A 21,121-nucleotide genomic window follows, 5' to 3' on the forward strand; every position below is an offset into this window, starting at 1 on the left:
AAGTATTATTATAATAATAATAAGGGCAGAGTTCCGGTGAGAACGAGGCTTATTGTGAGAACCGTGAGAACAGCTCTCAACCGTCCATCAAATTATCTGACGACTGAGATTAGGCGCGCGCTTCTCTTAGAATTTTACGAAAAACAAAAAATAAGACTGTACATGTCAGCAATATCAAGCTTACGTAACAAAATCAAACCACACGAAACAAAATCAATCGATTTCATCATTAATCCTTCCTTAATTTGTAAATTTTTGTCTTTCGACATCAAATTTAGTGATCTAAAATCGGTTATTCATCATCAATTGTTGTGTTCGAAGCGCAAATCAGAGTCAATTTATTCAAACTTTTGCATTCATCAGCTATTCTGTTATTTCAAGATCAAAACTTTGTAAGGAAAATCGGAATTGATTTCGTCATTCATCTGGAATTATTGTTTTCTACAGTCATTCATTCAATGTTATTTAATTCCTTTCTGAATCGCTGTTGAATTGATTTTATGATGATGTTAAAATTGAATTTAATAAAATTCAACTTAATTTTGGATTTGATTAAATTTAGTTAAGTAGATTTAGTGTCCAGAACCACAAAAACATTAATTTTATAATGAAAAGTGTTAAATTAGGGTTTATAGTTTGTTTGATTTTAGGAGGATGATAAATGCAAAGGTACTTTGTGGTGAGAAAAAATGTACTAAAAATAATGAGAAAGGAAAAGTGTGCAATTTGAAGTAACTGAAAAGTAATTTTGCATGTAAAAATAATGTGTTGTGTTGTGCTGTACACGTTTCATAAGGAAATGTCCAATCAGTCTTAGTGAAATGTGCATTCTATATAATAAGGATGTGAAAGTAATTATTACCTTTTGCAAGTGGTCTTGCAACTGTTCACAATAAGTCACAATAAGTCAAATGACGGTTTGTAACTTGCTTATGTTGTGAAAAGACGCAATTATTCACATTAATTTGAATATTACTTCTAAATGTACATTATATTAATTATAAAAAAACATGTTCCATAAAATAAATTGTCCACTATTTATATCGTAATTTGCATTTTCTGATAATTAGGTGCAACTAAAATATCATTAAGCACTGTTTCGAAAATGTACATTATATTATATTTAAAGGTACATTAAATTATTAAAAAAAGAACATGGAACATTATTTGGAAAATAAATGTGAATTCAGTTTAATTCAAATGTCCATTACGTATTTTCATAGTGTGCATATACTGTTTTATGCAAGAGATTAAAGTAACATAGATAACTTCACCCAATTTATTAATTACCATGATTATGTTTGTGTCAGTTGAAAAGACACAACTGTTCACAGAATTTAATCTCTTATAATCAATTAATCCACTATATAAACCCAAGAGTACACAACCACTATTCCATCCTACCTTTTCCAATAAGCAAAACTTTTAATCTGTCCAGAAAACTACTTACTTTTATTAAAAAAAACAATGTCTTACTCAAAATGCACAATAGTTCCCTACACGAATGCTGCTTACAAACAAAATTTCGTGGACCATGATCATGAATGGAAATTAAGCCAGTTTTTTTCAAACTGGTTTGATGGAGATGACATTCCTGTTGCGATGGATGTACCATCTCACAGTCGTCCTTTACATCCTTTCCTTACTACAGAGGCATTCCTCCGGATTTTTTTTATCGACTTGGGAGGGAAGAAAAGAGAAACATGGCCATGGTGTGCAAGGGCTGGTCAAAGTGGTTCCTTATAGGGACTGAGCCAAAGGTAATGGATAAGGATTATTACCGAGGCGCGGTTCGGGGAAATGAAAATGGTGTAATCTATGTCACAAAGAATGACCGGCTCCTTGACAGATTCTGCCTTTGCACGACTATGTCTAGTCGTGCAGAAATAATTAGACATCACAAACAACAACAACAACAACAACAACAACAACAACAACAACAACAACAACAACAACAACAACAACAACAACAACAACGACAATTTAGAAACCAAAGAGAAGAATATGAAATTGAGGAGCAGTCTGGGGATGAGGGTTATTATTACTCCGACTGTTACATTAGTTTAGAAATATCTTGTGTTTATTGTTATTAGGTGTTATCTTGTGTTTTTTTTTTCAGTGTAAGCCTTAGTAGGCTTTATCATTTTGAAAGCCTTAAATGGCTGTTGTAAATATTTTTCTAATATTAATGGAATAATATTATGACTATTTGTTTGTTTACTATCATTAGCATTCAATACATTTTATATATGCTATATCAAAATGGACAACAATATTTCCTATGAACATTAGCAGTAAAATAAATGTTCCTTTAAAGCCATGATAATGGACATTCGCAGGAATACATTATATATGAACCTTTATTTGTACGAAATAAATTACCAATCTTTGTAGAGCATATTAGAATTGGATTACTGCATTACTGATGCAATAATATTCAATATACTTACTTACTTAACTACTGTTGAAGTAGACAATGAGTACAAGTGATGCAACTACGTCTTCTTCTACAAATAACAGCTTTAAAACACCAAGGACAAGAATTGAAACATTAAATGCACTCCAGTACATTCCATTCTGTCCAGAGGAAAAGAAACCTAAAGTAGGACAAGTATTCGAAACTCTAGAACCAGCAGAGTTATTCTACAAAGAATATTGTACAATCTGTGGGTTTACGCCAAGACTTACAACAACAAAAAGGATTAAAGGCAATGAGTTACCAAACAGTTTTGCATTAAGGAATGTTGTCTGCAACAGGCAAGGTGTAAAGGAAAGTAGGAAAAGGAAGAGGACTGACATCGACATCGATATCTGCTGAAAATGATGCAGAATCTGATGTGACAGACATAAGCCGTGTGAGGCCGATTACAAGAATTGACTGTCGTGCATTAGTGCAGTTTAAATACCAAGAAAATGGAACTTATATTGTTACCAGATTCGATGAAGCGCATAACCATCCACTTGCTTCACCTGAATCTACAATATTCTTGAAAGGAAACCGAAAAATGACAGAGGTACAGAAGCAATTTGTCACAAAAGTAAAGGTGCTAAAACTAGGTGGTGTGAAAGCCTATAGAGGTTGGAAGGAGCTGTGTGCAGGTTACGACAACATTGGGGCTACTGAGGTTGATTTCAAAAACTTTGTCAGGGACATAAAAACCTACATTGGTAATTTTGATGCGCAAATGTTTATTGAAAATCTTATTGGGAGGAAAGACACATGCAGTTCATTTTACTTTTATTTTATAGTAGATGAAAACAAGTGCCTGGCTGGAGTGTTTTGGGAAGATCCGATCAGCATAAAGAACTACATACTGTGCGGTGAGGTGTTATCAGCAGATGCTACATATGGAACAAACAAGTACGATATGGTGTTTGTGCCTTTCACAGGAGTTGATCACCACAAAAGGTACATAACCTTTGGAGCTGGGTTGATAGGAGATAAAAGTATTGAGTGTTATACATGGCTGTTCAAGACATTTTCGGAAGCAATGGGCGGGTGCCAGCCGAGAATTATAATTACTGATCAGGACAAATCAATGAAATCGGTAGTCCCGGAAGTGTTTAAGGAGTCAACACACAGACTGTGCATGTGGCACATAATGAAGAAACTAAGAGAAAAAGTCAGTTATCAATTGTTTCAAGATGATGATTTTAAGACCATGCTCAATAGGTGTGTTTGGAACAACCAACTTGAGCCTGATGAATTCGAAGAACAATGGGGGAAGATAATGACTGATTATCAACTTGTAGAACACGAGTGGTTTTCAGATTTGTATGATCTCAGGGAACAGTGGATCCCTGCCTATTTTAAAGATGTTTCCATGTCTGGCTTGATGAGGGTTACTTTTAGGTCTGAGAGTGAAAACAGTTTCTTTGACAGGTTCCTCACACCTCATTTGAACCTTGTTGAGTTTTGGGTGTGCTATGAGAGTGCCTTGGAAGCACAAAGACACAAGCAGTCCAAGTTGAATAGTGAGAACAAACACTCTGAAATCCCACGGAAAACAAAGTCAAACCTTGAAGTCCATGCTTCTGAAATGTACTCGCACAACATTTTCAAAGACTTCCAAACAGAATTGGTTGCAGCTTTGTCTGATTGCCGTTTTAAAGATGTGGAGAAGATTGATGAGACAAAAATCTATATTCTAACAGACTTGCAGATGCCAAATAAGTCATGGAACGTAGCATATTCACCAGATAACATGGAGATTACTTGTTCATGTTCTATGTTTCAGAGAATGGGCTTGTTGTGCAGGCACTGCCTTTGGATTCTATACAACCAAGATTTTCATAAAATACCAGAACAATACATAATGCAATGATGGACAAAAGTTGCAATGAGTAAGCCTGTCTTTGATAAAGATGGCAAACTGATAGATATCTCTCAAAAGTTTTCAATAGGAAAAGTTTGAGTCCGAAGTGTGGCAAGAGGTTTATTCTTGTGTCAGCGTAGTTGAGTGTGATGATAACGACATGAAACTTTTGATTGAAAAAATGAGAGATATTATATTGGATATGATTAGTAACAGAAGTGTTCCAGCAAAGAAGAAAGACAAGATGAAAGAAATAGAAAAGTACATGGGCTGCAAAATACCAGAGAAGTTGGTGATTCATGTTCCTAAAAAATCTAAAAACAAGGGTAGGACCAAGGGCAAGAAAATTGAATCACAAATGTTAAAAGCCCTAAAGAAGAGAGGAAAAGAGAAGAGGTACTGCAAACATGTGGCCGCCAAGGACACAACTCTAGGACTTGCAAAGAAACAAACCATCTGACAGGTATGTATAATTTGGTTTCTTGTTATAGCATATTACATTAATGTTAAATAATTATTAAATTATACAAGTATAGCTCATAGTGTTTACCTTCCAAAATCATCACTCTTATATGGAGGCACATAAGCTCTTTGTGCAATGAACATTATGGTTGTTCTGAAGACACGGATGAGAATTTCAGCAATGTATATTTGGTTAACATTAAATCTATATCAATTTAAATGTTCATTTTGGCCATTTTCTCCTTATAAAATATGATATTTAATTTACATTTTGTTGCATATTGACCAAATACTACCATGAAGATGACGACGATGAAGGAGATGAATCTGATGATGTGGAGGACGACGATGAAGAAGATGAATCTGATAACGAAGTGGAAGGTGCAAATTTTTGATTCAAGGATAGACATCCATAATATACACTACGAGAACATTCTTAAAGGCTTGTATGTACAATTCGATTTTACTGCCAAATTACATTACTCTTATAGGGAAAGTATATTACATTTGTATTAAAGGATCATTATTGTTGTTCTGCAAGGAACATTCTTAAAGGCTTGTATGTACAATTCGATTTCACTGCCAAAGTACATTACTCTTATAGCCAAAGTATATTACATTTGTATTAAAGGATCATTATTATTGTTCTGCAAGGAACATTCTTAAAGGCTTGTATGTACAATTCGATTTCACTGCCAAAGTACATTACTCTTATAGCCAAAGTATATTACATTTGTATTAAAGGATCATTATTGTTGTTCTGCAGGGACATCATCAACTTGATTGGAATTGTTTTCCCAGAGTACAATAATTTTAAGGCGTTTTGCACAATAAACATTATTGTTGTTCTGCAAGAACATAATAAACTTTATTGAAATTTGTTTCTGGAATATAACACTCTCTTGAATTAATTTTTTTTAAAACTTCAGGTTGTTCGACTCGCAGCTTCCTCAATATATGTTACATTACTCACACACATGTCACAAACGAAACTAAAAAAGTTTTTACGGCTTCAATTCAGCATCTTCCTCATCTTCATCATCGTATTCTTCCCATGGCAGTGGGTTTGAACGGAAATCCATTGCCTTCTTTAGTACAGCATGAAAACATACATTGTCTTCTGTTGAAATCATATACGAAATGTATTTCTTCTGCAGAATCAGTAGGGGAGCATCCTAGGAAAGTAAAGAAAACAAGGGGTTAGAACATGTACAAATGTGTACTGAATTATGTATTAAAAATAATTGTATTACTTCTGAAACTCACATCGCCTTTTTTAAGCCCACATGTCCAATTTAGATTACCCTTAAATGTCTTCATATGTCTCATAATGTAAACACCACAATCAGTCTTGTTAGTGTTGTTTCTCCACTTCATCTTTGCAAGAATAGGCTGCAGTTTTTTGATGCGATCAACTTTTACCTTTGAAACACCGATGTCTTTCAAGTATTCTGCTAGAACATTACGCTGGCGGAGAAGGGGGGAAGAAAACATTAGGACACTAATACTTATGAGCTACAATATCACAAAAATAAGAAAATTAAGACAGACACAAAATTTTTGGGGAAGGTACACTCTATGTAAAGTCATTGTACATTCACAATAATGAATAGGAACAGCATGTAGTGCTGTTAAGCAAAAGAGAGCATATAATCTTATAAAAGACAGTGGTCTATTGTGAAAAACTTCTTCTGGTTTTCTGTCACGATGCACATTATCAATGATGATGAACTTATACTTGTTGCTGTCAATGACTAGTAAATGGTAATGCCTTTTATATATAACTAGGAAGAAGAACTAAAGATTTTAAAAGATTTAATTAGGCAACAAGCAAATTAAATATAACATGCAGAAAGAGTGTATATTGTCGATGCTAACCAAATCAATTCTATCTGGGTTAACCGAGAATTGGGTAAACCCTTCTTTCATTATATCCTTAATCACCATAAAATTTTCAACAGTGTCCAGGTCTCCTTGAAGCATCATCTGTATGCAAGACAAATAAAGTTTCTGATGTTAATAAAGGGAAAAAACATTACAAAATTTACTTGTTGAAATAAGTTTATATAAATATTTGACTTACACACACAGCTGTGGTGAAAAAAAAATCGATATGGCTCTGAAGAGTTTCTTCTAGATTCCTTGGCATTCAAAAGTTTTGCCCAACAATCGATCACATCACTCGTTAAATACTTAGATTGTCGTAGCATTGCCATTTCAATACGCCAAAGAGAAATTTCAGCCACATGCACAAGAAGTTCCCTGGTTCAGGACTACCAGTGTTAACTCAAAACAAGATACAGAACATTTTAAATTTAAATATTGTACATTAGTAGAGAGATATATATATATACCTGGCTAAATCGGTATGTTTTCCTCTACTATACGACACATAATCAGCAATGCAATTCTGAAAGTCAGTAAGAGGAGTAATAATGCATGTATCTGTGCTTAGTAAATTACAATTTGCAAGGATGCTTAGAGACTCTGGTTGACTTCTTTCATGTTCATGAACATTTTCATTGTTGATGACTTTGCCCTTAGTAGTGTCACCACTGTCAAGCAGATTATGCTCATTTGTACTCTTGTCGTTTGTATTACTCATATCTCTCATGCTGTCATTGTTCTCACAAGCATCATAACCATCTGGTATAATATTCCCTTCTGTACAACCTACCTCCATTGTTCTCTTCTTAACCCTAACAGTCTCATTGTTGTCAGGGACACAAATATCATCGGTACTCTTCTCTTTCTTTCCAACTACCTCCTCTTCTATATTATCATCCCCAACTGTCTCATCACCCTCGTAGAATTCTTCATCAGACGAATCCAGTTTCTTTGGGAAGGGCTTCTCTTGATACTGCTTCACCTTTGTTAAAACGTCATCACAAACAATGTTGCACTTGGATGAAACCAAAGTGCAAAGATATTTGATTCTCAATATTCGAAGTCCATCCATCTACAAAAGTTAAAATATCTTGAGGATAGGTAACTTATAAACAAGAATGTGCTTTTAATACTTTAAGAAAGATCATTTAATTAAACCAAAAGTACATTTACAATTATTGGATATAAATTTTTTAGAAACTTACGTTGTTTTTTGTCAAGCCACAAGTCCAATACTGACCCCCCTTGTACGTTTCCATGTGTTTCATTGTGTAAATACCACAGTCAACAACATTTTGATGGTTTCTTCAAGGCATTTTCAATACAGCGGGCTCCATTGCTCTTACTCTTTCCTTCAAATCACCAATGTCATTGAAATTTTCTGCAAAAGCATTACGCTGCATGGAAAAATTTAGATCAAACTGTCTAGAGAGAAATTTGCAAAAAATATGACATTGTAAAAGAAAAAATAACCAATGAAAGGCAACTGAACAATTACCACACTACTACAAATCCAGGCAACTACAACGCCCCTTTAACAACGATTATTCACGAAAATCACAATAGACGTTGTAGAATATATGGCGCGAATTTTACTAAAATCAATTACAACTGGTATGGTTATAAAAACCGTTGTTATTAGTTTTAACAACGGGTCACACATGCACAACCGTTGTTAATAATTTGGCGCAAAGTTAGTGAAAAGTAATCACAACGGGTGTTTTTTACAACCGTTGTTAAAACATATTTCACAACGGTTGTTGTTTAATAACCGTTGTCAATACCTTCCATACTATAAACCACACAAAAGAAGTCTTGCAAAGCAACAAAACACAACCCTTAATACACAAACACAAACACAGCAGACAAACAAACACAAAACACACACTTTCTCTTTTCTCTCTTTCTCTCTTTCTCATCGTCGCTTTATCTTCTCGCCGTCACTGTTGATTTCATCGTCTCTTACGTTCTGTATTTATCAGGTAAATCTCGCCGTCACTGTTAGTTTCATCGTCATTATTTTCTTTTTCTATTTATTTTATTTGCATGTATGTGTTTTTATCGACCATTATGTTATTTGTTTAAGTATTGTTCGCATAATTAGTTAGTAAAACAATGAAGAAGCAAGATGAAGAAGCAAGATAAACATAATTAATACATATATATATATATATATATATATATATATATATATATATATATTTATAAATACATAAATTAAAAAAAAATTACATATATAAAAATGCAATTCTTATATTTTCATAGAGGATCTTATTCTGCTTTATCGTATCCGTCCTCTCCTCCTTGGCTATTTGGAGGTTCCGTTCAGCAGTTGTTATATCGTCATATAGCTGCAACTGCTGCTGCTCCGTCAAGCCATCTTCTTTGGCATGCTTCAGTGCGGATCGAGCATCCGCAAGGTAGCTCCTAAAACTTTCCTCAATATGGAGGAACCGGCGGATGAAGCTGTTGTTGTTCTCGATCATGGTAAGAGTCTTAAGGATAAAATCATTCATTTTGTTGGAGTTTTTTGGAGTTTGTTTTGAAAGATTAAGTAGAGTTTGTTTTAGCAGTTAGGGTTTGGAGATGTATATATTGAGATAATGGAAATGTTAGTTGAGATAATGCAATGTATTTATACTAAGCAATGTGTGGGTTGAGTTGTTTTTTAATTAATATATACGGAGTATGTTAGGAAGTTGTGCCATAATTATCATCATTTCTCTCAATGCTGCTTCAAATCTTATTACTAACCCTTCTCATTCCATATTGTCCGTTCATATGCACAGTGATGTCAGTAATAATGCATGCATCGGAATTCTAACGGGCCGTAATTATGCATGCTTCTAGTAATATTTAATTTAATTTTTTTTTTATTTTTTAAGAACAAACAACAACGGTTATTTACAAGCAACCCGTTGTCTTTAGTTATAACAACGGTTTTGTATATTAAAACCCGTTGTTATAACTTTCCCCCCAAAATTGAGTCATACTTTCCACAACGGGTTTTTATACATAAAACCGTTGTTAATAGTTTTAACAACGGTTTCCTTAAGAAAACCAACCGTTGTTAAAACCTTCTACAACGGACGCTTTAACAACGTCCGCTTTTTTATATAACAACGGTTTTTTACCGTTGTTATAGCCTGTATTTGTAGTAGTGCCATATTCCAAGGTTTGTTTCCATAACGAGTTGTTGGGGTTTCATCATGCTGTTGATTATCAAGAATGATAAACTTGTTCTTCTCCATATTGAATACGAACATGTAAAAATGCTTGTCGTATATTATTGGGAAAAAAACTGTTTTATATAAGAAAAGATTAGAAGATACAACAGACATAAAATGTGTTACGAGAGTAAATTAGCAGCAGAAAACACTATGTATTGACTATATATATTGTTTGAGCTAACCATATCAACTTTTGTCACATCAATAATCCCAGCATGAATTAACTCATTTCTAAAATGCCTCTTGAATACTTCCAATTATCTTTCAAATTTTAATTCTTTCCTTTTCCCTTGAAATGCTTGCTGCACACACAGAACATAATATTCTTCTATTAATATACACTTGTATAACATAAAATTATTGTAATATAGAATGAAATAAAATTTTACATACAAATACGAGGGTTGAAGCAAAGAATCGACGTGGTGCTGAAGATTTTCTTTCAAGTTCATTGAAATTCAAGTAAGCTGACCAACAATCAACCACAGCATCTGCTATATACCGAGGTGGTTTTAGAGATGCTAAAAGATATCGGGTATCCACGACATTCTTAAACTCAAAGAGCTTCTCACTGGTTCAGACGTTACACAAAACAAGTCAGTTAATTACACATATGTACATTATCTTTATTAATAATGCACATAATACCCAAACTAACTGTACAGAATGATTAAATAAAAGAAACATAATGAGTAGAATAAAATATACCTAGCAAGAACAGTGCCTTTTCCCTTGGTGTAGTAGACGTAGTCAGCAATACAGTGCTGAAACTCAGATGGCTCTGTACATGGGTCAGTGTCTCCTCTTAGTAAATCAAGTTCAGTACTAATATCTAAGCTTGGATTGGGATTGGTTGCCTTGGGTTCTTCACTATAATCTTTAGATAACATGCTACATACAAGGGTATTTATAAGATTATCCGTATTGGCTTCTTCTTCATTCTCCACGTCACTATCAACATAAAGATGGTTTGAATCATTTCGGACATTCTTGTCATCATCAGACGTTTTGTTTTTGGCACACTCCCCTTCTGACACCTCTTTCTTGTTGTCTTGATTCTCATTTTCAAACTTGTTATGTTCATTCACATTGTAAACTAATTCACCTTCTTTTCTCAATGCACAAGGCTTCTGGAGTAGTTAAAATGTATCAAATTAAAGAACAATAGACTTAAGCACCAAGTTAACATAATATAACAAAAAAATATGATCAACATATTTACCTTTTTGTATGTATAAAAAGTCGGCCTCTTCAATGACATGCTTTCAACCTGAATACTATTTTTTAAAGTTATGTTTACATTATTCAAAGCTTCAACAACCAAAGGATGATTACTAACATCATTCTCAGTAGCAGGAAGAGCATCTGGTATATCAGCAACATTAATATCTGGTCGGACTCTCGAGGAGGTTTAGTTTTCGGTACTTGTCGTTAGGAGCACCTAGACCAAAACACAATTTATAACTTCACAAACAACTCTACAATTAGTAAAGAGGCAAGTAAAGGTCGGATCCCAAGGGACGGGAATTGAGATGAGATTTTCTATTGCAACTAGTGGTGTCTAAGGGTGTCACAATTTGGGGTTTGAAGTAGAAGATCACTAAACTAAATAGCAATAAAAGTAAACAAGCAAGATGAATTTAAAGGGATGTAAACAATTGATAAAAGGCACTAGGGTGTCATGGGGTCATAGGGGATTCATGGGAATTGATCATACAAACATATTCTCAAATAGATTAGATTGTACAACACCTACAAGTCGACTTAATCTTCCCTACCCAACTATATGCATGGTCTAATGAGACTCGAGTTGGTTTATGTCTTACAAGTCTCATTGAAAAGATAGGTGATGGGTAAAAAATGCAAGGATTCATAGGCTCGCATTTCATCAAACATAATATGTGCATAAGTTGAGATCACAACTAGCAAGCAAATAAACTATGAAAACATATTAATTTAAGCATGAATCATCCCCCATGTTGGTTTCCCCTAATTACCCATTAACCCTAGCTACGGAAACTACTCACTCATTATCATGTTGAACATGCTAGCAAGGTTGTCAATCATACCAACAAAGTAAAACATGATGGATAAATGAAAGTGATCAACAATAATTAAAAAGGGATTAAGAGAATTATACCTACTAATGATTCCAATAATAAAGCAAAGAATAATAGTAGTACTTGATGATAGATTGGAAGGTTGTCAATCTCCCAATAATAACCCAAATAGACTTCAATTACCCAAAACAAAGGATGAACAAGAGAGAGGTTAAGAAAATGAAACTTGTATTAAAACTTGATTAAAATGTTGATTACAAGATTAAAGAGAGATTTGATTGATATTGACTACACTAAAGATTGCTAAGAAGAACATGCTAATCTAATTAGACTAATGGGGTATTTATAGTGGGGATTAGTTACATAAATTAGGGTTTACTAAGGGCTTAAATGACGATTAAGTCCTTGAGGAATCGCCGGTCTCTAGGGAGACTCCGGTCTCCTTTTCGCCGGTCTTAGAAAAATATGCGCATCCTTCCTTGAAGCTTGTAGAAGACGAAATAGCTATTAGGGAATCCGGGTGTCCAGGGCACGGGACGGGCGGATTTGGGTGATTCTTGACGGGTGTCCACAGGGGGAAGACGCTCGGATTGTGGGTGCTGGACTGGCGTCTTTTGGACAATCCGCTTGGATTGTCTTACAGCTTCTTTCCTTCATCTTTTCTTCCATTTTCTTCGCAAAATCCTTGAGGATTTCCTCGGGGATGCAAGGATCTTTTATCATCATTGCCCATCTACTATAGTATGTACAAAGGCCTTCTAATCTTATCTTCTCCTTGATGCTTGGTCATTGAATTCAATCAATTTAGCTTCATTTTGCCATGAAAATGCAAGGTTTGCACTCCTTTCCTACCAAGGACACAAAACCTCATAGAATATGCAAAACAAAGGACTAAAGACAATAAATGACCCAAATATGCACTAAAAAGCATGGGAACAAGGCTAATTCGGGGACTAAATATGCTCTAATTATGGTCACATCAATACCAACAGAACTGTCACTATCAGCGGAGCTTTGCTCATTTGACAAATTGAGTAAACTAAATGCATGATCACAGAGCTTCTTAGCAGTCTTGTTCTCCTTAATTATTGATGCTCCTTTTTCTAACTTAGCCTTAACATATGATATATTCTGAGCTAAACTAGTTATACATTTAGCAAGATCAAGAATATACTCCTTAGTGTAGTCCTTTGTTTGATAGACATATTCGACACCTTTATTGTCAACCATCTCCTCCATTGGTGCTTCCAACTTACCATTTCCAAACATACCGCTTTTCATCTCATCCTTCTCTCTCGGTGATAACAAACTACTAGTCCAACCTACCAACGTATAATAATATCTTTCAACTTTTCGTTCCACATGAACAACGCGATCAACATAGATGAGCTGAAAAAAAAAAAAAAAAAAAAAAAAATTTATTACAAGTGAATGAAAACGTACCTTGCAATGTTAAATTAATTTATGAACTTCAAATATATTTTTTGAGACTTCTTACCTCCAAAAACAAAAGTGACCCGCCGAAGTAAGTCTCCTTTTTCACCCACTCAATCTTGCTTTCTTGGAGACTTTTTAACAAAAAGGAACACCAATTGTAATCTTTGATTTCATCAACATTCATCAACGATTTCAAAACATGATGATTAACCAAAGGCTTTTGGGTGTTTCTCAATAGCAAAAAAACAGCAAACACAACAAAGTTAACCTTGAATTCATCACCACCATGATCATGATTTATCAACCAATTCTCACGCGTTTTGAGTGGAACTTGTCCATCTTTTATACCAAATTGTTGTTTCCATTTGCCATAAAACTCTTGAAACTCTTCTGATTCAGTATGAGTTTTGGATAATTCAACTGTTTTAGGGCCTATTGGAAATCCAAATGTTGATCTTACATCAGAAACCTTCAAGAACAACTTCTCACCATCAAGAAGATCGAAACAGTTTTGGTATGGGTTATATTGCTTAATTAACCAGTACCCAAGCTTTAAAGGAATGGAACGAACTCTTAACCAAAATAGCCCACTAAATCCAATCTCTTCTAGCGCGCACCACTGTTCGTATGACAAACGTTCAACTACCTCATCTACTCCTGTAGGAGACATTGTCGTATATGCACTTTTAAACGAAGAGAAATCAAACTTCTGCTTACACTTGGAACCCAATACCATCTTATTACTTACTTTACCCTTTTGAGGACTTTCTTTCTTTTCAGTAACAATTTGTTTATTAACAGAAACAATTTGTTTCTTAACTGCAAGATCATCGTCACTTTCTTCATTTATCTTCTTTGCGAAAGATTGTATAGACATAGATTTACTGTTAATAGTAGCTGATTTAAGCTTTCTTGTAAATGGAGCACACTCATTTTTACCATTAGTGCAACTTTCAGTTGGTGGAAAAATAAAAGTAACTTTTCTCCGCTTTTCAGATTTTTTATCTTCCTGCTACATAGTCTGTAATAATAAAATGAAATTACAAAACAAGTAGAGATAATCAGCAGTTATCTAATTTTAGGAAATGTACATTAATCATAAATATAATGTTCTTTTAGATGATTCAGAACAATTTCTATATTAATAACAAACGGCACATTAATTTAAGCTGAATGTACATTATATTATTACCTTCAATTAAAAATCCAAAAATTAACAAGTAGAGATAATCAGCAGTTACCTAATTTTAGGAAATGTACATTAATAACAAATATAATGTTCTTTACAGATTTCAGAACAGTTCCTATATTAAAAACAAACGGCACATTAATTTAAGCTGAATGTATTATATTATTACGTTCAATTGAAAATATAAAATTGAACAGTAGAAATAATCACCAGTTACCTAATTTTAGGAAATGTACATTAGTCACAAAGATAATGTACTTTTAGATGATTCAGAACAATTTCTATATTAAAAACAATACGCACATTAATTTAAAGCTGTATGAACAATATATATTATTACCTTCAATTAAAAATTCAAAATTAACAGAAACTAGAAAGTAAATGTTGAAAGAATACTTCAGCGATATAAAATTGGGGAAGAACAATGCGAATGTGTTTCTTAAGGTAGAAAAAATAATTCATGCACATTAATCCGAATGAATTTTTAACAGTAAAGCAGTATAAATATATGAAATCAAAACATCATAATTATACTGCTGTTGAACAATTAACTGATCCAAATTAAACATTATATTAGAGTTATGATAGAGAAGAAACGAAATTGAAAAGAAAATACCTTAGTATAACGGAGGAAATTGGGCGTAACGTCAAAATTATACTGCTGTTGAACAATTCTCCTATGACAACGTCTATGCTGGTAATGTAAAACGACTTAGCTAAAAACTGGTTACTACTTTTATTTTTTTACTCCGTTTCTTTTTTCTTGTAGGTAGTTAGTTACTAGTGTATTGTAACTGTTAAAAAATAAGGGAAATGATAAATACATTTAATACCCTAAAATAGTTAGTTAGTTAGTTACCTTCAAACTTAGCTTGGCCACTGCAGTCCCCATGGTCCATGTGTTGGTGCGAGAATGCATGGACACGGGGAGGGGGGGGGGGGGGGGGGGGGTTAACCCCAACGGCAACAAAAAAAAAAAAAAAAAAAAAAACGACATCGATTTTTCGAGTAAACCCAATTTTTTTTTTTTGGGGGGGGGGGGTATCCTAAAACGGGACGGGAAAGGATTTAAGGTTGGATTAGGCGGATCCTTGCATCTCATTTGAAGGCGGCAAGACAAAAAGACACCCTAGAGGGGCCGAGTGAACCCTTTTTGGGGGGACCGGGTATCCTAAAACAAGACGGGAAAGAGTTTAGGATTTGATTAGGCGGACCGCTACCGCGGATCCCCCTAATCAAACCCTAAGCCCTTTCCCTTTCTTCTCATTTGAAGGCGGCAAGACAAAAAGACACCCTAGAGAGGCCGAGTGAATCCTTTTTTGGGGGGGGGGGGGGCGGGTATCCTAAACGGGACGGGAAAGGGCTTAGGGTTTGATTAGGCAGACCGCTACCACGGATCCCCCTAATCAAACCCTAAAACCTTTCCCTTGCTTCTCATTTGAAGGCGGCAAGACAAAAAGACACCCTAGAGGGGCCGGGTATCCTAAAACGGGACAGGAAAGGGTTTAGGGTTTGATTAGGCGGACCGCTACCGCGGATCCCCCTAATCAGACCCTAAACCCTTTCCCTTGCTTCTCATTTGAAGGCGGCAAAACTAAAAGACACCCTAGAGGGGCCGAGTGAACCCTTTTTTGGGGGGCCGGGTATCCTAAAACGGGACGGGAAAGGGTTTAGGGTTTGATTAGGCGGATCGCTACCGCGGATCCCCCAAATCAAACCCTAAACCCTTTCCCTTGCTTCTCATTTGAAGGCGGCAAGACAAAAAAAACACCCTAGAGGGGCCGAGTGAACCCTTTCTGGGGGGCCGGGTATCCTAAAACGGGACTGGAAAGGGTTTAGGGTTTGATTAGGTGGACCGCTAAAATGGATCCCCCTAATCAAACCTTAAACCCTTTCCCTTGCTTCTCATTCGAAGGCGGCAAGACAAAAAGACACCCTAGAGGGGCCGAGTGAACCCTTTTTGGGAGGACCGGGTATCCTAAAACGGGACGGGAAAGGGTTTAGGGTTTGATTAGGATCCCCCTAATCAAACCTTAAACCCTATTCCTTGCTTCTCATTTGAAGGCGGCAAGACAAAACGACACCCTAGAGGGGCCGAGTGAACCCTTTTTTGTGAGGCCGGGTATCCTAAAACGGGACGGGAAAGGGGATAGGGTTTGATTAGGCGGACCGCTAATGTGGATACCCCTAATCAAACCCTAAACCCTTTCCCTTGCTTCTCATTCGAAGGCGGCAAGACAAATAGACACCCTAGAGGGACCGAGTGAACGCTTTTGGGGGGACCGGGTATCCTAAAACGGGACGGGAAAGGGTTTACGGATTGATTAGGCGGACCGCTACCGCGGATCCCCCTAATCAAACCCTAAACCCTTTCCTTTGCTTCTTATTTGAAGGCGGCAAGACAAATAGACACCCTAGAGGGGCCGAGTGAACCCTTTTTTGGGGGGCTGGGTATCCTAAAACGAGACGGGAAAGGGTTTAGGGTTTGATTAGGCGGACTGCTATCGCAAATCCCCCTAATCAAACCCTAAACCCTTTCCCTTACTTCTCAATCGAAGGCGGCAAGACAAAAAGACACCCTAGAGGGGTCGAGTGAAACATTTTTTGGGGGACCGCGTACCTTTAAATGGGACGGGAAAGGGTTTAGGGTTTGATTAGGCGGACCGCTACCGCGGATCCCCCTAATGAAACCCTAAACTCTTTCCATTGCTTCTCATTTGAAGGCGGCAAGACAAAAAGACACCCTAAAGGGGCCGAGTGAATCCTTTTTTGGGGGGGCGGGTATCCTAAAACGGGACGGAAAAGGGTTCAGGGTTTGATTAGGCGGACCGCTACCGCGGATCCCCCTAATCAATCCCTAAACCCTTTCCTTTGCTTCTCATTTGAAGGCGACATGACAAATAGACACCCTAGAGGGGCCGAGTGAACCCTTTTTTTGGGGGCCGGGTATCCTAAAACGAGACGGGAAAGGGTTTAGGGTTTGATTAGGCGGACCGCTACCGCGGATCCCCCTATTTAAACCCTAAACCCTTTCCCTTGCTTCTCATTCGAAGGCGGCAAGACAAAAAGACACCCTAGAGGGCCGAGTGAACCCTTTTTGGGGGGACAAGGTATCCTAAAACGGGACGGGAAAGGGTTTTGGGTTTGATTAGGATCCCCTAATCAAACCCTAAACCCTATTCCTTGCTTCTCATTTGAAGGCGGCAAGACAAATAGACACCCTAGAGGGACCGAGTGAACGCTTTTTGGGGGGACCGGGTATCCTAAAACGGGACGGGAAAGGGTTTACGGATTGATTAGGCGGACCGCTACCGCGGATCCCCCTAATCAAACCCTAAACCCTTTCCTTTGCTTCTCATTTGAAGGCGGCAAGACAAAAAGACACCCTAGAGGGGCCGAGTGACCCTTTTTGGCAGGCCGAGTGACCCTTTTTGGGGGGCCGGAAAGGGTTTAGGGTTTGATTAGGTGGACCGCTACCATGGATCCCCCTAATCAAACCTTAATCCCTTTCCCTTGCTTCTCATTCGAAGGCGGCAAGACAAAAAGACACCCTAGAGGGGCCGAGTGAACCCTTTTTGGGGGGACCGGGTATCCTAAAACGGGACGGGAAAGGGTTTAGCATTTGATTAGGCGGACCGCTACCGCGGATCCCCCTAATGAAACCCTAAACCCTTTCCCTTGATTCTCATTTGATGGCGGCAAGACAAAAAGACACCCTAGAGGGGCCGAGTGAACCCTTTTTTGGGGGGCCGGGTATCCTAAAACGGGACGGGAAAGGGTTTACGGTTTGATTAGGCGGACCGCTACCGCGTATCCCCCTAATCAAACCCTAAACCCTTTCCTTTGCTTCTCATTTGAAGTTGGCAAGACAAATAGACACCCTAGAGGGGCCGAGTGAACCCTTTTTTAGGGGGCCCGGTATCCTAAAACGAGATGGGAAAGGGTTTGATTAGGCGGACTGCTACCGCAGATCCCCCTAATCAAACCCTAAACCCTTTCCCTTGCTTCTCATTCGAAGGCGACAAGACAAAAAGACACCCTAGAGGGGCCTAGTGAACCCTTTTTGGGGGGACCGGGTATCCTAAAACAGGACGGGAAAGGGTTTATGGTTTGATTAGGTGGACTGCTACCGAAGATCCCCCTAATCAAACCCTAAACCCTTTCCCTTACTTCTCAATTGAAGGCGGAAAGACAAAAAGACACCCTAGAGGGGCTGAGTGAACCTTTTTTGGGGGGGTCGGGAATCCTAAAACAGGACGAGAAAGGGTTTAGGGTTTGATTAGGCGGACCGCTACCGCGGATCCCCCTAATCAAACCCTAAACCCTTTCCCTTTCTTCTCATTTGAAGGCGGCAAGACAAAAAGACACCCTAGAGGGGCCGAGTGAACCCTTTTTTGGGAGGCCGGGTATCCTAAAACGGGACGGGAAAGGGTTTAGGGTTTGATTAGGCGGACCGCTACCGCGGATTCCCCTTATCAAACCCTAAACCCTTTCCCTTGCTTCTCATTTGAAGGCGGCAAGACAAAAAAAACACCTTAGAGGGGCCGAGTGAACCTTTTTTGGGGGGCCGGGTATCCTAAAACGGGACTGGGAAGGGTTTAAGGTTTGATTGGCAGACCGCTACCGCGGATCCCTCTAATCAAACCCTAAACCCTTTCACTTGCTTCTCATTTGAAGGCGGCAAGACAAAAAGACACCCTAGAGGGGCCGAGTGACCCTTTTTGGCAGGCCGAGTGACCCTTTTTGGGGGGCCGGAAAGGGTTTAGGGTTTGATTAGGTGGACCGCTACCATGGATCCCCCTAATCAAACCTTAATCCCTTTCCCTTGCTTCTCATTCGAAGGCGGCAAGACAAAAAGACACCCTAGAGGGGCCGAGTGAACCCTTTTTGGGGGGACCGGGTATCCTAAAACGGGACGGGAAAGGGTTTAGCATTTGATTAGGCGGACCGCTACCGCGGATCCCCCTAATGAAACCCTAAACCCTTTCCCTTGATTCTCATTTGATGGCGGCAAGACAAAAAGACACCCTAGAGGGGCCGAGTGAACCCTTTTTTGGGGGGCCGGGTATCCTAAAATGGGACGGGAAAGGGTTTACGGTTTGATTAGGCGGACCGCTACCGCGTATCCCCCTAATCAAACCCTAAACCCTTTCCTTTGCTTCTCATTTGAAGTTGGCAAGACAAATAGACACCCTAGAGGGGCCGAGTGAACCCTTTTTTAGGGGGCCTGGTATCCTAAAACGAGATGGGAAAGGGTTTGATTAGGCGGACTGCTACCGCAGATCCCCCTAATCAAACCCTAAACCCTTTCCCTTACTTCTCAATCGAAGGCGGCAAGACAAAAAGACACCCTAGAGGGGTCGAGTGATACCTTTTTTGGGGGACCGGGAAAGGGTTTAGGGTTTGATTTGGCAAACCGCTAACGCGGATCCCCCTAATGAAACCTTAAACTCTTTCCATTGCTTCTCATTTGAAGGCGGCAAGACAAAAAGACACCCTGGAGGGGCCGAGTGAACCCTTTTTTGGGGGGCCGGGTATCCTAAAATGGGACGGGAAAGGGTTTAGGGTTTGATTAGGCGGACCGCTACCACGGATCCCCCTATTCAAACCCTGAACCCTTTCCCTTGCTTCTTATTTGAAGGTGACAAGACAAAAAAGACATCCTAGAGCGGCCGAGTGAACCCTTTTTTGGGGGGCCGGGTATCCTAAAACGGGACTGGAAAGGGTTTAGGGTTTGATAAGGCAGACCGCTACCGCGGATCCCCCTTATCAAAACCTAAACCCTTTCACTTGCTTCTCATTTGAAGGCGGCAAGACAAAAAGACACCCTAGAGGGGCCGAGTGAACGCTTTTTTGGGGGGCCGGGTATCCTAAAACGAGACGGGAAAGGGTTTAGGATTTGATTAGGCGGACCGCTACCATGGATCCCCCTAATCAAACCCTAAACCCTTTCCCTTGCTTCTCATTCGAAGGCGGCAAGACAAAAAGACACCCTAGAGGGGCGAGTGAACCGTTTTTGGGGGGACAAGGTATCCTAAAACGGGACGGGAAAGGGTTTAGGGTTTGATTAGGATCCCTTTAATCAAACCCTAAACCCTATTCCTTGCTTCTCATTTGAAAGCGGCAAGACAAAAAGACACCCTAGGGGGCCGTATGAACCTTTTTTGGGGGGCCGGGTATCCTAAAATGGGACGGGAAAAGGGATAGGGTTTGTTTAGGTGGACCGCTACCGCAGATCCTCCTAATCAAACCCTAAACCCTTTCCCTTGTTTCTCATTCGAAGGCGACAAGACAAAAAGGCACCCTAGAGGGGCCTAGTGAACCCTTTTTGGGGGACCGGGTATCCTAAAACGGGACGGGAAAGGGTTTATGGTTTGATTAGGCGGACTACTACCGAAGATCCCCCTAATCAAACCCTAAACCCTTTCCCTTACTTCTTAATTGAAGGCGGCAAGACAAAAAGACACCCTAGAGGGGCTGAGTGAACCCTTTTTTGGGGGGCCGGGAATCCTAAAACGGGACGGAAAAGGGTTTAGGGTT

At 38.4% G+C, this 21,121-nt stretch overlaps 1 protein-coding gene across 1 annotated transcript; it reads left to right on the forward strand.

The window, feature by feature from the left end:
* The first annotated feature begins 2,476 nt into the window (after positions 1 to 2,476).
* Positions 2,477 to 4,174, forward strand: LOC141601312 (protein FAR1-RELATED SEQUENCE 5-like). Its single transcript, XM_074421581.1, has 3 exons — positions 2,477 to 2,774; positions 2,830 to 4,042; positions 4,156 to 4,174. The coding sequence occupies exons 1-3, from the start codon at positions 2,477 to 2,479 to the stop codon at positions 4,172 to 4,174; spliced, it is 1,530 nt and encodes a 509-aa protein (XP_074277682.1).
* Positions 4,175 to 21,121: the final 16,947 nt, after the last annotated feature.

The sequence above is a fragment of the Silene latifolia genome, chromosome 9 (assembly GCF_048544455.1).
Source record: "Silene latifolia isolate original U9 population chromosome 9, ASM4854445v1, whole genome shotgun sequence".
In the NCBI taxonomy this organism is placed as follows: domain Eukaryota; kingdom Viridiplantae; phylum Streptophyta; class Magnoliopsida; order Caryophyllales; family Caryophyllaceae; genus Silene; species Silene latifolia.